The 15041-nt window shown below is 34.6% G+C and overlaps 2 protein-coding genes across 3 annotated transcripts; one reads left to right on the top strand and one right to left on the bottom strand.

Annotated features, from left to right (window-relative positions):
* The first annotated feature begins 352 nt into the window (after positions 1 to 352).
* Positions 353 to 4635, top strand: LOC132116332 (SUMO-conjugating enzyme UBC9-B-like). The gene is made up of 7 exons (XM_059525127.1): positions 353 to 543; positions 1755 to 1831; positions 1984 to 2067; positions 2143 to 2215; positions 2290 to 2399; positions 2495 to 2574; positions 3820 to 4635. The coding sequence occupies exons 2-7, from the start codon at positions 1766 to 1768 to the stop codon at positions 3881 to 3883; spliced, it is 477 nt and encodes a 158-aa protein (XP_059381110.1). The 5' UTR covers positions 353 to 543; positions 1755 to 1765; the 3' UTR covers positions 3884 to 4635.
* A 342-nt stretch (positions 4636 to 4977) lies between these two features.
* On the bottom strand, positions 4978 to 12990 carry LOC132116331 (interleukin-9 receptor-like). 2 transcript variants are annotated; one of them, XM_059525125.1, is made up of 9 exons: positions 12808 to 12990; positions 12134 to 12216; positions 11618 to 11738; positions 11334 to 11509; positions 11034 to 11173; positions 9520 to 9715; positions 9341 to 9428; positions 9194 to 9260; positions 4978 to 5907 (listed from the first exon to the last, which is right to left on the bottom strand). In XM_059525125.1, exons 2-9 carry the CDS (start codon positions 12201 to 12203, stop codon positions 5617 to 5619), a joined length of 1149 nt encoding a protein of 382 aa, XP_059381108.1. In that variant the 5' UTR covers positions 12204 to 12216; positions 12808 to 12990; the 3' UTR covers positions 4978 to 5616. The 2 variants fall into 2 exon arrangements, with proteins under 2 accessions (XP_059381108.1, XP_059381109.1); XM_059525126.1 differs by lacking the exon at positions 12808 to 12990 and having other exon boundaries at positions 11587 to 11738; positions 12134 to 12215.
* Between the last annotated feature and the right edge of the window lie 2051 nt (positions 12991 to 15041).

Below are 15041 nucleotides of genomic sequence, written 5' to 3'. Positions count from 1 at the left end.
AAACGTCATTTGACTTTCTTTGAAAGCGTCAAGAACTCTATTTATGTTCTCCATTTTATTACTGTTGAATTTTGAACATCCAGGACAAAACAACTACTGTATTAAGTTTTATTTATTTGTTTATTTATTAATATTTATGGTTCGTAAACTTGCCTAATTCTTCGAAACTGTATAAAGTACACCCTAGATAGATTTTTTTTTTAATTCTGGTACTGTCCCTTTAAATGTTAGCCGTCTAAAAGAATGCCTGCTCCAAATTGTTTCCACTATCTTAAAAATACAACGTATATTTTGACATACGCCTGTATGGCAAAGGTAAAAAATACTTAAACAAATCTGTCTGTTGAACGGACAGCATTCGCGTTGACTCGACCGACACAGACTTTTCCCTTCAGGCGATCTGCGCGTCGTGCCGCGGGGTCCTGATTAGACTGCTTCAGAACCGAATGTGTTTTCGGGAGGGAAACTTCACAGGTTTGGTTCCGAGTCAAAGACGATTCGAATACGCGGGCCCATAAGTCGGATAACACTGGGATAATCGAGGTAAGGCGGTTCTGTCAGTACGGTCGATGTGTTATTGTGTTTTGGCGGCCGGTAGACGCTCGCGTCGGTTTTGTTTGGAACGGTTGCTGTGTGAACGCGCGCTCGCGTCAAAGGAAGTCGAGTTTCTTTGTCCCGCGCGCTCATGAACCGCGTTCCAGCACTCGATTTTATGATGTCATAGTGATAAGTCCAAACCTTCCTTGATTATGGAGTCATAACGTGGAATTAAAATTCCATCATGTCATAGTGTAGGACGAACTTATTAAGAGGACTTAAAAACCTGAGATATGACGCCATAATCAAGCTTGTGCATTTAATACTATCACATAATCTATAATACATCATAATCTGTTGTTGACAAACTTTATTATATCCTCGTAAAAGGAAGTTAACGACCTCAGTTTTTATTGTGGTGTAATGCAAATTTGATTAATTGCATAGTGTGACGTCAAGTCTTCATTATGTCATGCTATGGATTTGATAACATTCAAGAAATCTGGATTATGATAACCACATAAAGTATATAAATTAAGTTAATATTATTTATTTATTTTTACCTGAAATGCTAGTTATTGTTATTGCATTGGACTGAAACAGCCTCGCTTTTCTCACAACTTATCTATTATTATTATTTTACTTAATTTTACTTTATCTTTTTTGGCAATGCTAATCCATAATTAGTTATCCCTGTTATGTTTCCAGTCAAAAATGAATAACTTGCAATAAAGTTTACCCTGAAGCTACCATATTAGAATAATTAAATTATTAACTCATGATGAACTATAACTTGCATGATTTTATATTCACCAAAATGTTTTTTAAAGTTTTCCTATTGATATATATATATATATATATATATATATATATATATATATATATATATATATATATATATATATATATATATATATATATATATATTTGAATACTAATTTTGCCTGGCTGCTAAAAAGAGTTTTGGCATGCAAAAAAAAAACACTTTTAGATTAAAAATCCTTCGAACTTTTCTCATGTGCATCTGTCACAGACAGAAATATATGAGATGGGTAATATAAATATAAATGATCTACAGATATATATATTAATAAATATTTTATTTTATTATAAATATTTTATAAGAACTACAAATATTCCAGTTTGTGAATATATTGCATTAGCGTTCTCGTTTATTTGTTCAGCATATACTCAGATAAATGTGCATTTCTCCATAGGTTCAGTGGTCATGTCTGGCATTGCTCTGAGTCGACTTGCACAAGAGCGCAAAGCATGGCGGAAAGACCATCCATTCGTGAGTAACCCTTGTATGCTGTTAATAAACTGACTTGCAGTCCACACAACAATCAGTTAAATCCCGTGCACACCTGTTCTCTTCTGGATATATACTACAAAATAAAATTGAGAACCCTGTAATACATATGCATTGTATCCTCTGGTGCTCAGGGCTTTGTTGCTGTGCCTACGAAAAACCCTGACGGTACAATGAATCTTATGAACTGGGAATGTGCTATTCCAGGAAAGAAGGGGGTAAGACTGTTCCTTTAAGCTTTAATTCGATTATTCAGCTGTAGCATCATGTGACATCTCTCCATCTCTCTCTAGACTCCATGGGAAGGAGGTCTGTTCAAGTTAAGGATGCTGTTTAAAGATGACTACCCCTCATCACCCCCAAAATGTGAGTTTTACACAAACATGTCCAGTCCTTGCTTCCTGGATCACAGCCCACAAATGCTTGCTTCTTTTCCGAAGGTAAATTTGAGCCTCCGCTGTTCCATCCGAATGTGTATCCATCAGGAACGGTGTGTCTTTCCATCCTAGAGGAGGATAAAGACTGGAGACCTGCCATTACCATTAAACAGGTCCATTTAAAAGTCTAGTCGTTTCTATTCTAGTGCTTCAAGTTCTACAGTGCTCTTTTATTAAAGCTCATCTTGCCGTTTTTTTCTTCCTTCAGATCCTGTTAGGGATTCAGGAGCTGCTAAATGAACCGAACATACAGGATCCTGCTCAGGCGGAGGCGTACACTATATACTGGTATGAGTTATAGAACATAAGTGGTGTTTACTTCCAAATTTTAGTGAGCAACTTAAAATAGAACTTCACAAGTGGTTAATTTGAAACGCTTCTCACAGCCTTATCACAGAAATAGCACTCATAATGTCAGCTGTATGAGAAATGCACACAAGGAAGTGCAGGTTAGGATGTTGCTAAAATAACAATATGGTTGCACATAAAAATGTTGGGATTCCATAACAAAGAAATAGAATATTAAACCCATTTCCACCACTTGAGTTGATATGAAAAATATTATGTTGGTTAAATATCATAAATGTGGCTTTTTGTCCCTCATAATTTCATCTTTTTTTGTCTACTTTGCTTTGAAAGTAGAACTCGGCAGAGATTAAAAAGTCAAAATTATGCGAAAAAGTCAAATTTAATAAAAAAAAAAAAAAGGTCATTGATTTTTTTTTTCCCCTCTCTTTTGTTTATAATTATCTTGTGTCATAATTATGCTATTTAATTACATTTTGACTTGGTCTTAATTATGACTGTCACTTTTGGCTTTTTAATTATATTTTTTACTTTTTATATCATCATTTTGACTATTACCTTTGAATTTTTTATCTCATAATTATGGATTATTAGTATGTCAAAATTTGGTCTTTTTATATAATAATTTTTAGTTATTATATCAGTCTCAAAATTGACTCAATTTTGACTTGAATCATAATTTTGTTTTTTAATCTAAATTATCACTGTGTCATGATTGTGGATTATCATCTCATAATTTTGGCCTTTTTTCTTTTTATCTCATAATTATGACTCATAATTGACTGTCAATTTTAATATGTCATAATTAGGACTCTCGATTATCTTTGGGAGATTAAGTACTAAGAAGTAATTATGAGATAAAAAGACAATTATGATATACTTTTAGATCTATGACGTAATTGATTTACCAAAGCATTGTTTTTAAAATGTGGAGGAAATGAACTCAAATCTTATTATAATAGAAACATTTTTTATTCATACTTAACTGAGTATTAGCACGCATACCATTGCAGTGCATTCTGGGTTTGCCTAATACACAAAGGATGAGTGCAGATCTGTTTTAGATTCATAGGGAAGCATTATTTTGCTGCCTAGTGTCTGGAACATCCTTCACTTTGAAAACACACCTATGTGTCTATTGTTCCCTAGGTAGGCAGCTCACTAGTTTCATGACACTGAAAGTTAGATGTTTCTTGTATTGATCGCTCTGTCTGTTTGTGTTTACAGTCAGAATAGAGTGGAGTACGAGAAGAGAGTTCGTGCACAGGCCAAAAAATTCTCCCCGTCGTAAGCGAGACGGAGGGATGGATGAATGGAAAGAGGGAATATGTAAATACTCCTGCTATCTTCTCATCGGGACTAAAAGGACTTAAAAACATGACGTCTGTGCCATCGACCCTGACCCCTTCCCCTCCACCACAAAAAAAATCACACTCTTCCACACTCCTCCTCTTCCCTTTTAATTAATTTGCTGTCCGTTCCCTTTAAAACGCAGTCAACGATTCAGTACCTTGTTGCATTTCAAACCGGCTCGTACGAAATCACATACACAACTTCAGTCTTCAATCAAAAACGGACTGTTGGGATTTTAGCTCTTTATTCATTTGGTGTGTCTGTCTGTGTGTGTGTGCTTGCATACACTCGTAATTTTAATATGTTCGTGAGGCTTCGTTTTCCCTTGAGTGAGTGAGTGAGCGAGTGCGTGTGTCCCGTGTGGCTCTGGTTTAGGTTGGTTTATTACGTTACGTGTGTCGGACAGTGCCTCATGGTGAAGTTTCCCCCCAGAATGCTGATCTAGGACCAGTTTCTTCTCCATTGGACGTGTTTGTATTTGACCATCCGTGTGGTCTTAGATCTGTCTAGGATTGTCTAATGCTGATTCTTCAAATAAAGTCCAGAAAAAATGTTCCTGTGAGCAGCAGAACCAGAATCCAATTCTCTTAAACATGCTGTACATGGGTTCTTGTTTGTTTGATGGGAACATGTGTCCTGTGTTCACACTGATTGTGTCTGTATGTTTAATAAAGCTCTTTCTACAATATGCATCTGCAGACTGTGAGTGTGTGTGTGTGAGTGTGTGTGTGAGTGTGTGTGTGTGTGTGTGTGTGTGTGTGTGTGTGAGTGTATCCTGAGCAGATGTGTTTCATATATATCAGATGCGTTGTTTAAAAACAGCTTGATGGAGGGGTGTTTAAACTTGGCACAGCGAGTTAATGCTCATGACTATCTAAAAACAGAAAAAGGGTGAGATATAAGTGCCAAAGTCATCTTTGGTATGGATGTTTACTGAGTTGATGTATCAGAAATCATACCTATTGCATTTTTATTTACATAGCGTTAATGATCATTTAAACATATTTACAAAAAAAAAAAGCATACTTGATTTATGTAATTTGTGTTAAATAAACTGCTATGATTCAGCTATTTAGCAGGATTTGTTTATTAAAATAAAAACAGGTAAGCATGTGTGAATACATTGATATTTATGCTTTTGTGCAAAGAGCAAAAGCACATGTAGTATATAAGCACATTACCTAATACGTAATTTTTTTAAATACATTCATTACTGTTTAAATTTAGTCTAGTTTCCAAACTTGTGCCACATGTACACTACCACTCAAAAAGGGGTTGGTAAGATTTTAAATGATTTTGAGGCTTCATTTAATGTGAGATATTAGAAATTAAAAACCTTTTTTAAATATAATTTATTTCTGTAATCAAAGCTGAATTTTCAGCATCATTCCTCCAGTCTTCAGTGTCACATGATCCTTCAGAAATCATTCTAATATGATGATTTGCTGCCCAAGAAACATTTCTTACTTTTATCAAAGCTGAAAACAGTTGTTCTGCTTCATATTTCTTTCAGACTTTGTTGAATAGGTAGTTTCTTTTAAATATTTTAACATTAATGCCTGCAATGTAATTTCTGATTAATTTAATGTTAGTGTCCTTGGTGCATAAAGAAATTTTCTAAAAAAAATCTTATTGACCCCAAACTTTTGAACAGTAGCTTGCATGCACATGTTAGACTGCATAAGTGTGTGAACTGGAAAGTGTGCAGTAGTCCTCACTGCATGTGATGCTTCCTCTCTCGGTTGTAACAAAATCGCGAATCCAACAGCCTGAGTCGACCTCTGAACCCACAGGAGACTGCGGCATGCTGGGAGACTCATGCTCGTCGAGCTCTCCCAAATTCTCATAGTCTAAACTGGTGGGTTGAAGGGGCGTGTCTGTGCTCTCTGTCAGAATGTCAATCTGGAGAGACTCCTCCCCCTTCATTATATCTCTCATCTTACCTGACAGCACTGAGCGGATCTGAAAATACAAACACAATCAGACTATAAGCAGTCATGTATTAGTAGAATGATAGTTTGTTTTGGTCAGAACCGAGAACAACTGTTTGCACCCATGCATGCAAATCTTTAGATCTTCTTAATTCTAACACTAGAAATCATCATTAAGCTAATTATCAAAAGTAATGCCAAACAGGGCAAGAATGAAGATTCTATTCATTGTTTATTAACTTTAAAATATGAAAGCGTTTTTACTGGAAGTGCACTCCGACCCAAGAATTTAGATGCCCACAAAATGGCCATTCATTTGACAAAAACAAAATAGCATGTTTCTTCTGTGTGCCTGCATTTAAGAATACAATTATAGAATTGTTTTCTAAATTAACTGTGGTTTCAAAATACCCAAATGGGTTTGCTAAGTCAGAAACATGTTTGATATCTTTTATCTGATAAGACCACACAACCACAGATATCATTCTCACATCTGTTATCTTTCTCTGTCTCATTTGACAGTGATGAAAAGCCAAGACTAGGGATATTTTAGCATTATTTATAAACTATTATAGTATTTATTAAGTTTTGCAATAGGTTTTATTTTAAAATTTTCCGTTTTTAAATTAATGCTTTAGTAATTGTGTTCAGTTTTAATTGTAGAAGTTTTAGTACTTCATTTCATTTCCTTTTTTCATCTAATATTTGTATTATGTTTTATTTTATTTACATTTTTAGACAGTTAACAACAATATCATTGGCCCTGACAGATTTTTGGGGATATAAATCTAAAAGACCTTTTATGCATCTTCATTTATGGAATGAAGTGATAAAAACTTGCTAGAGTTTGTGTATTATTGACTGATTTATTAATTAATTTGCCATCTTAATTGAATTTCTTCACTGATAAAATAGATAACATCAGAAATACAATAACAAATGTAGATTCTACAGCGTCTAATACTTCAGTTTCATCCATCGCACCCAAAGATAAACTGCAGTGCTTTACAACTATAGGACAGGAAGAGCTAAATAAACTTATCACCGCATCTAAACCAACAACATGTTTATTAGATCCTGTACCCATGACTGAAAGAGTTGTTACCTGTAGTAGAAGAACCGCTTCTCAACATTATTAACTCGTCGTTATCTTTAGCTCACGTCACAAAACAATTTAAGCTAGCGGTTATTAAGCCTCTTATTAAGAAACCACAACTAGATCCTAGGAAACTGGCCAATTATAGGACAATTTCAAGTCTTCCATTTAGGTCTAAAATTGTTGAATTTTTGCTCAATTGTGCTCCTTCATGCAAAAACACACACACATAGCATAGAAACGGCACTTGTTAAAATTACAAATGACCTGCTTCTTTTGTCAGACCAAGACTGCATTTCATTGCTAGTTTTACTTGATTTTAGTGCTGCGATCGAAAACTATACACTACAGGAATTCAAGGGCAGGCTCTAAGATGGTTTAGATCCTACCTGTCCATACGCTACCATTTTGTTTATTTAAATAGGAAGTCATCTCATTTATCACCAGTAAAATATGGAGTGCCACAAGGATCTGTCCTAGGTCCCCTTCTATTTTCAGTATACATGTTCCCTCTTGGTAATATTATTAGAAAACACGGAATTAGCTTCCACTGTTATGCTGATGATACTCAGCTATATATCTCAATGAGACTAGATTCAACTTCTAAATTATCTAAGCTAACAGAGTGTGTAAAAAATTTAAAAGATTGGATGACCAATAATTTTCTCCTATTAAATTCGGATTTGACAGAGATATTAATTGGACCAAAACAGTATACAGAATCTAGTAGACTACAGTTTGCAACTAGACGGATGTACTGTTACTTCCTCTACAGTCAAAAATCTGGGTGTTATATTAGACAGCAACTTGTCTTTTGAAAACCATATTTCCCAAGTCACACACAAAAAAAAACACTTAGAAACATTTCCAAGCTACGAAACATGTTACCTGTTTCTGATGCAGAAAAGCTAGTTCATGCATTCATGACCTCTAGACTGGACTATTGTAATGCACTTGTAGGTGGTCGTCCTGCTTCGTCAATAAACAAGCTACAGGTAGCCCAAAATGCAGCAGCTAGAATCCTTACCAGGTCAAGAAAATATGATCATATTACCCCAATTCTACAGTCTCTGCACTGTATTCAGTTCCGTATCAGTTACAAATTATTATTACTTACCTATAAGGCCCTAAATGGTTTAGCTCCTGCGTACCTAACTAGCCTTATACCACCACAACCCATCACGCACCCTAAGGTCACAAAACGCTGGACTTTTGGTAGTTCCTAGGATAGCAAAGTCCACTAAAGGAGGTAGAGCTTTTTTCACATTTGGCTCCCAAACTCTGGAATAGCCTTCCTGATAATGTTCGGGGTTCAGACACACTCTCTCTGTTTAAATCTAGATTAAAAACGCATCTCTTTCGCCAAGCACTCAATTAATGCATCTCATTATTTGTGACTGCAGTTGTATCTGATCAAATGTGCATTCTTATTCTTTAGCTAGGGTTAAACTAATTTTTTTTTTACAATTTTACAATTTTAATCACTATGCTGATTATGTCTCTATTTGTTTCTCTGTTTTGTAACTTGGATTTAAATAAGCTTCAGTCTGGATCCAGAACACCTGAGAAGAGATGATGCTGACCCTCAGAGGACCCCAGATGATGCTAACCCTGAATCAACAAACAGAACTAACAAATATTGCTACAAGTGTGACTGCATCATATAATAATTGCCTTTAATAGAGTTCATCGTCTGGTTGACTACATCTTGTATTTATTTTTCTGAAAATTCCTGTCATATGCACATAAACTGACACCACTTATAAGCTACTACTAAATATTGTAGAAACTTAGTTTTCTTTAAAGTTGCTGTGCAATGATTTGTATCGTAAAAAGCGCTACACAAATAAATGTGAATTGAATTTATTAAGTCAAGCATCACTAATATTATTGAATTATGTGCTTTTTCAAAAACTTTAAAGAATGAAACCTGTGCACATCAGAAAATGAAAAAACCAACAGCTCATAGAATAATTCAGTAAACAAGAATAAAATATTATCACACAATATTGTGCCAATGGAAATTGTTCTGAACAATGCCAATACAAAATGAATGATTCAGTGATTCATTTATAACAAGATTCGATTGTTTCGTTCTTGAATGAGTCTGCATATTCAAACAACCTGGTTGAGAGAATGATTCAGTGACACACTCATAAACCAAACTTCATGCACAATCATGCATAATGATTCAGTTTTTTCTTTGCTTTTTGGAAGTTACCTGAACATCTACATCCCAGTCTCTGAAATAAGGGGCTGGTGATGGTATATAATCATTCTTCCTCCATCTACAACACAAATATACTGTCATATATTTACAGACAAAAAAATCAGAACATTTCAGGATGCTGCAGATAATGTTTCTTACCTAGAATATGGGATACAGGACAGAAGGACCAGTGGCAACGGCAATAGCAGTAGATACCAGGCAAAGTGGAAAGATCCTCCTGGAGTTTCTTCTCAAACAAACAAAGGGAGATGAATGTTAATCACAGTATGTAAGATTAACGGTTTCTTTGCAGTTGTTTGAGTGTTCTGTAAACTGACTTTGGGGGAACTGATCAGTGGACGTTCTGTTGAGGTCCCCAGATCTCCAGTGTAACGCAGGGGACCACGGACTCCAAATGCCTTCGTAATCTTCTTGATCTGGCTGCGATCTCACACGCACTGTGTAATTTGTTTGAGGCTCAAATCTAGACTCCTCCACATACACCTTCTGGTCAGCAGCTTCTACCTCATACAGCTGAAACACAAACATCTGTAAGTTAAGAGCACTTTTAAAGAAGAACCTCAGAAATGAGTGACAAATGAGGTCAACAGGTGCAAAACACACTTGATCATGAAACTGGCTGCTACTCATACTACGTATTGCTACTCCCAGTGTAAAACAAACACTTTAATAGAAAGTCTCATCATTGATAAAGCAAGGCAATGTGAAATGATGTTCACATCCTGTTTCACTTCTGTAATGAAAAACAAAATGTAACTGTTTTAAATATGTCTATTAATTTTTAATAAGTAATTTCAAAAGAGGAACAAACTTGTGTGGTTGTGTATTTACACTTAGATGTAGCAAAATTAGATCAGAAAACAAATCAGCGTGAGAAAAAGAACTTGATGACTATAAATACTAACATGCATTTGTGAATTGTGCACATGACCAAGAACATTTGAATAAAGTGGTTACACATTGATTTCAAAGAAACAGTTCAGCCAAAAATGAAAAAAGAAGAAGAACAACAACAATAACAATAACAAAAGTTTTAAGAATTACAAATATACTTTAAAATATAATATATTCCTGTGATCAACGCTGAATTTTCAGCATCATTACTCCAGTCTTCAGTGTCACATGATCCTTCAAAAATCATTCTAATATACTGATTTATTGTAATTGTTGGAACTTTTGTACGTCTTAATATTTTTTGGAACCTGTGATACTTTTTAGTTTGATTCTTTGACAAATAAAAAGTTAAAAAGAACTGCATTTACGCAAAATAGAAATATTTTCAAGCAATATAAGTCTTTACTACTCATTTTATCCATTTAACAGATCCTTGCTGAATAAAAGTATTGATTTAAAAAAAAAAAAAAAATTGTACTGACTCCAAACTTTTGAATAGTAGTTTATATTGTAACACAATCAAGAATTTTTTTTTTTTGGTGAAAAAATTTTCTATTTTGAATAAACACTGTTCTTTTTTTTCAATTACAATTTATAATTTAGTCAAAGAATCCTGAAAAAAGTATCACAGCTCCCAAAAAGTACTAAGCAGCACAGATGCTTACAATATTAATTATAATTTAGCATATTAGAATGATTTCTGAAGGATCATGTGACACTGAAAACTGGAGTAATGATGCTGGAAATTCAGCTGCGTATCACAGGAATAAATTATATTTTAAAGTATATTAAAATAGAAAACTCTTATTTTATATTGCAATAATATTTCACCAAAAAAAAAATTGTATTTTTGAACAAATAGATGCAGCCTTGATAAGCATTAGAATCCACTATAAAAAATATTAAAAATGACTATACTTTTAAAGCGAGCGCACACCTTGTGTTGACTGTAAATGCTGAGCTGGTACTGTAAGTGAGATACAAGGATTCTGTAGGCATCATATCCGCTCTGCCACTGGAAAAGAGCCCTGTCTTTCTCCCAGTGCATCGACAGGTCAGACGGAGGGAATGGACGAACTACAACACACACAAACACACACACACACACACACACACACACACACACACACACACACACACACACACACACACACACACACACACACACACACAAACATCAGTGGGCAGAGCTGTGGTCTCATGTGCCTCTGAAATGCGTGTAGCTACTTGCTCTTACTGTGTTTACTAGGCATGAAGTCATCATCTAGAACGAAGGAGAAGTTGTTGCCATGGTAACCGGAATGGAGGGAGATCCTGTAGCTGTCCACATCGGTGAAAGTCACATGCGGTGATAAATCCAACTCGCACAGTAACGACTGTTCTCCCATCTTCAGTGTGCAGTCAAAGTATTCGCTACACAAAAGCAGAGTCATTTACCACAAGCAAGCATGCACACAACTGCTTGGTAGTATGTTCATGATTTGACTGACGTGTGCTTGTGATTCAGTGCAGTATTCTCACTCAAAAGAGCTGAAATTAAGCCAGTAGGACGATTCATTGCCCAGAGACTCAGCCGAGATGTTCAGAGAGCAGGTGATACTGGATAAATAATCACTGAGACACTCCAGACCGTACTGTTCACCTGAACACATTTTTATAAGCGACATGTAATGCATCACAATAAATGCAGTGCAAATATATATATATATACATATATGGGAAGAAACCTTGACATAATGTAATGTTTAATGCACTTTATGTTGTTAATTGCAACAAATGGAATATATTTTCTTACTCTTTGCATTTTTTTTATCAATATGGTAAAAGATTATTCTTTTTAAATCAATATAATTTAATAAGTTAGATCAAAGGTAATCTAAAAGTAGTCTGGTAATGTTACCTGAAATGTGTAATGTAATGGATTATGTTTTTTTGTCATGTAATGTGGAATCAGTAATGGATTACAATTTGTAAGTAATCTACCCAGCTATGTATATACATATATAATTAAATAAAATAGTGCATAAAAAATCTTACCCCAAGTTATAAAATTCACCAAATTATGAGAGAAACAAACCAATGTGAGGATAAAAAAAGAGCAATGCATGTTCTCTTTTACCCTGTAACAAATAAACAAATATATATTAATAAAGACTGACAGATCTTATGTGTGTGTGTGTGTATACACAAACACACACACACAAACAGAATATGAATTGTGATGTTTATTTGAAAATTTCTGAAGTTTGCATAGTGACTATGATTGCAATAAAAAGTCAAGTTTATTCTTGAAGCTTCCACACAACATTACTTCACTGTGAATGTTCAATTATACTAAATTAAACAAGTCATTGAACAGAACATATCTGAGGCCATTATTAGACGACTGAGATGACTGTCAGATTCTGGTCTAATAATTCAATATAATAATAAACCAAATATTTTCCGTTTACAAAAAGTCTGTGACCATAAAACTAAATTAACATGCGACTAAACTCCCACCTTCTACTGAGAATGGGATTTTTTTATTTTAATGCTATGACCTCAATAAGTATGAAAAGTACATGAGATATTACAAAAGAAACCACAGAGGGGGGGAAAAAATGAAACCAAATTGCTTGACAAAAACTACAAAGAAAACTTAAGCAAACACACTCACGCATGTGAGGTGCTAATCAAAAACAAGAAAAGTGACTGAAAGCTTATATTACCTGTAGCTCGTCGCAGACTGTAGTTGTTTCTGGTTTCACACTCACAGTTACGCATCTGTTTCTCTCTCTCTCTCTCTATCCGTCTCTTATCAGATTGCGTCTCTGTCATCATTTCTAATTTCTTCTCACTTTGGCCTTCAGATCAGCAAATTCTGACATGTTAAGACATCTACTAACCGACATCATCACACTTCTACTGGATGCCTGCTTTAAAAGCCTAAAAAACTCCATATTTAATTGTTTTAAAGTTTTAGCAGATTCCTTAATATATATATTTATTTTTTATGAACGTCAGTCAAGTGTGAAATGGATCATAAGGATGCATGAGCATAGTCTAATATTAGCCTGTGTTTAACTTTATCCACAAACACTTGCGTAAATGGCACGCTATATTAGCCTAGAAACTGGCTGATTTTTTTTTTATTACGACATGTAACTATATTATATTTTATAAAAATGTGGATGTTTAAGTGTGTCCAACTTAATCCACTAAACTGCATTTATGCGACATCTTAAGCAAATCTCACCTTCTTCATTGTTTACATTTTTATATCATCGCAAAATGCAGCTATATTATCTCCCAAGTCATTAAAGAAAGTTGGATATAGACGCATATCCAATTTTAATACTGATATATGTCAACTAGCATATCAAAACATCAACGGGTTTAACGTTTATATCGTTCAAAATGTGCTCAATGAGAATAAGACATGAAGATAGACCTATAAAAATGTTATAAACATTACAACCTGCTTTGAAACAACATAGGCTACACTGTCATAAGCACTACATTTGACTTGACGTCTTGCTAATGCAACTATATACAGAGTTGTGCAGCGCGCTTTTAAAATAATTGTTGTGAGTCTATAGTTCAGTTTTAGACACAAGTACAAGTGTATGGTTTATATTATTATCATTGATGTGATGTTAAGTTGAGGTTAATGTGAAACTATACACCAATACACGCCCACGTTGATGAGAATCAGACGAGGCCTATATTTATTCATGCGGCTTTGGAGCTTTATTGTTGGCTAGTTTGTTTGTGTATTTTATGCCTTCTAACCCCACATTTTTGCAGAAGGTCACGCGAAATTAGCTTTATTAAGAGCTGTTTTCTCCATACTGAGTCAAGTGCCTTTCAGATTAACAGCAGTTTTGCAATGATGATATCTGAGCAGTCTTTCTGAGGCCCTGAGGTGTTCATTCTGATTGGTTGAATAACATTGGTTAAATAACCTAAATAACATCAATGAATGACAAAACCTAATGCTGCCTTATGATAAGTGCTACCCATACATCCTACTTACAAACATGCCCTACAAAAGAAACAGATGTCTTCACAAATGAGTCTCGCAGTGTAAGTAAACACATGGCAAATGGATGGTGCCAGTATTCAGTAAGCACCATGCCGGTGTGCCAGCACTTTAGTGAACTTAATATCACTTGACATAATGCTTAGACATCGTGTGCCAAGCCATGTGCTTGGCTTTGTGGTTTTTTATCTGAGAATCAGATACTGAGACATGTAAATACAGATGGCTTACATGGGATCTTCAGTGCTCATGCACAATTGAACAATGCTAAGAATATTGAAATTTAATTGATTTTCTATTTGTGTTTGATTATTTTAAATTTCTAATATTCCAATTATCCAGTATCAACAAGACTATTTTTTATTTGTCAAACGTATCTTAAAGGGATAGTTCAATGATGCTAAGACATCGTGTGACAAGCCATGTGCTTGGCTTTGTGGTTTTTATCTGAGAATCAGATACTGAGACATGAAAATACAGATGGTTTACATGGGATTTTCAGTGTTCATGCACGATTGAACAAACCTATGAATACTGAAATTGAATTAATTTTCTGTTTGTGTTTGAGTATTTGCAATTTGTAATATTCCAATTATCCATTATCAATAAGACCATTTTTATTTGTCAAATTAATTTTAAAGGGATAGTTCCGCCAAAAATGGTAATTGTTTATATTACTCCCTCAATTACTGTATGACTTTCTGTGGAACTTAAAAGATGATATTTTATAGAATGGTGCTAGCCAAACCATTACGGTACCCATTGAGTTTCATTATTTTTGTTTTTGTTTTTTTTTTTCCATCCAAGAAGTAGATGACTTTGTTTCATCAGAACAGGTTTAAAGAAATTTACCATTTGGCATCACTTTCTCATCAATAGATCCTCTGCAGTGAATGGGTGCCATCAGAATGAGAGCACAAA

This window comes from Carassius carassius, chromosome 35, assembly GCF_963082965.1.
Source record: "Carassius carassius chromosome 35, fCarCar2.1, whole genome shotgun sequence".
Lineage (NCBI taxonomy): Eukaryota > Metazoa > Chordata > Actinopteri > Cypriniformes > Cyprinidae > Carassius > Carassius carassius.
The sequence above is the reverse complement of the archived record's forward strand: the minus strand, read 5'-3'. Positions and strand labels throughout refer to the sequence as shown.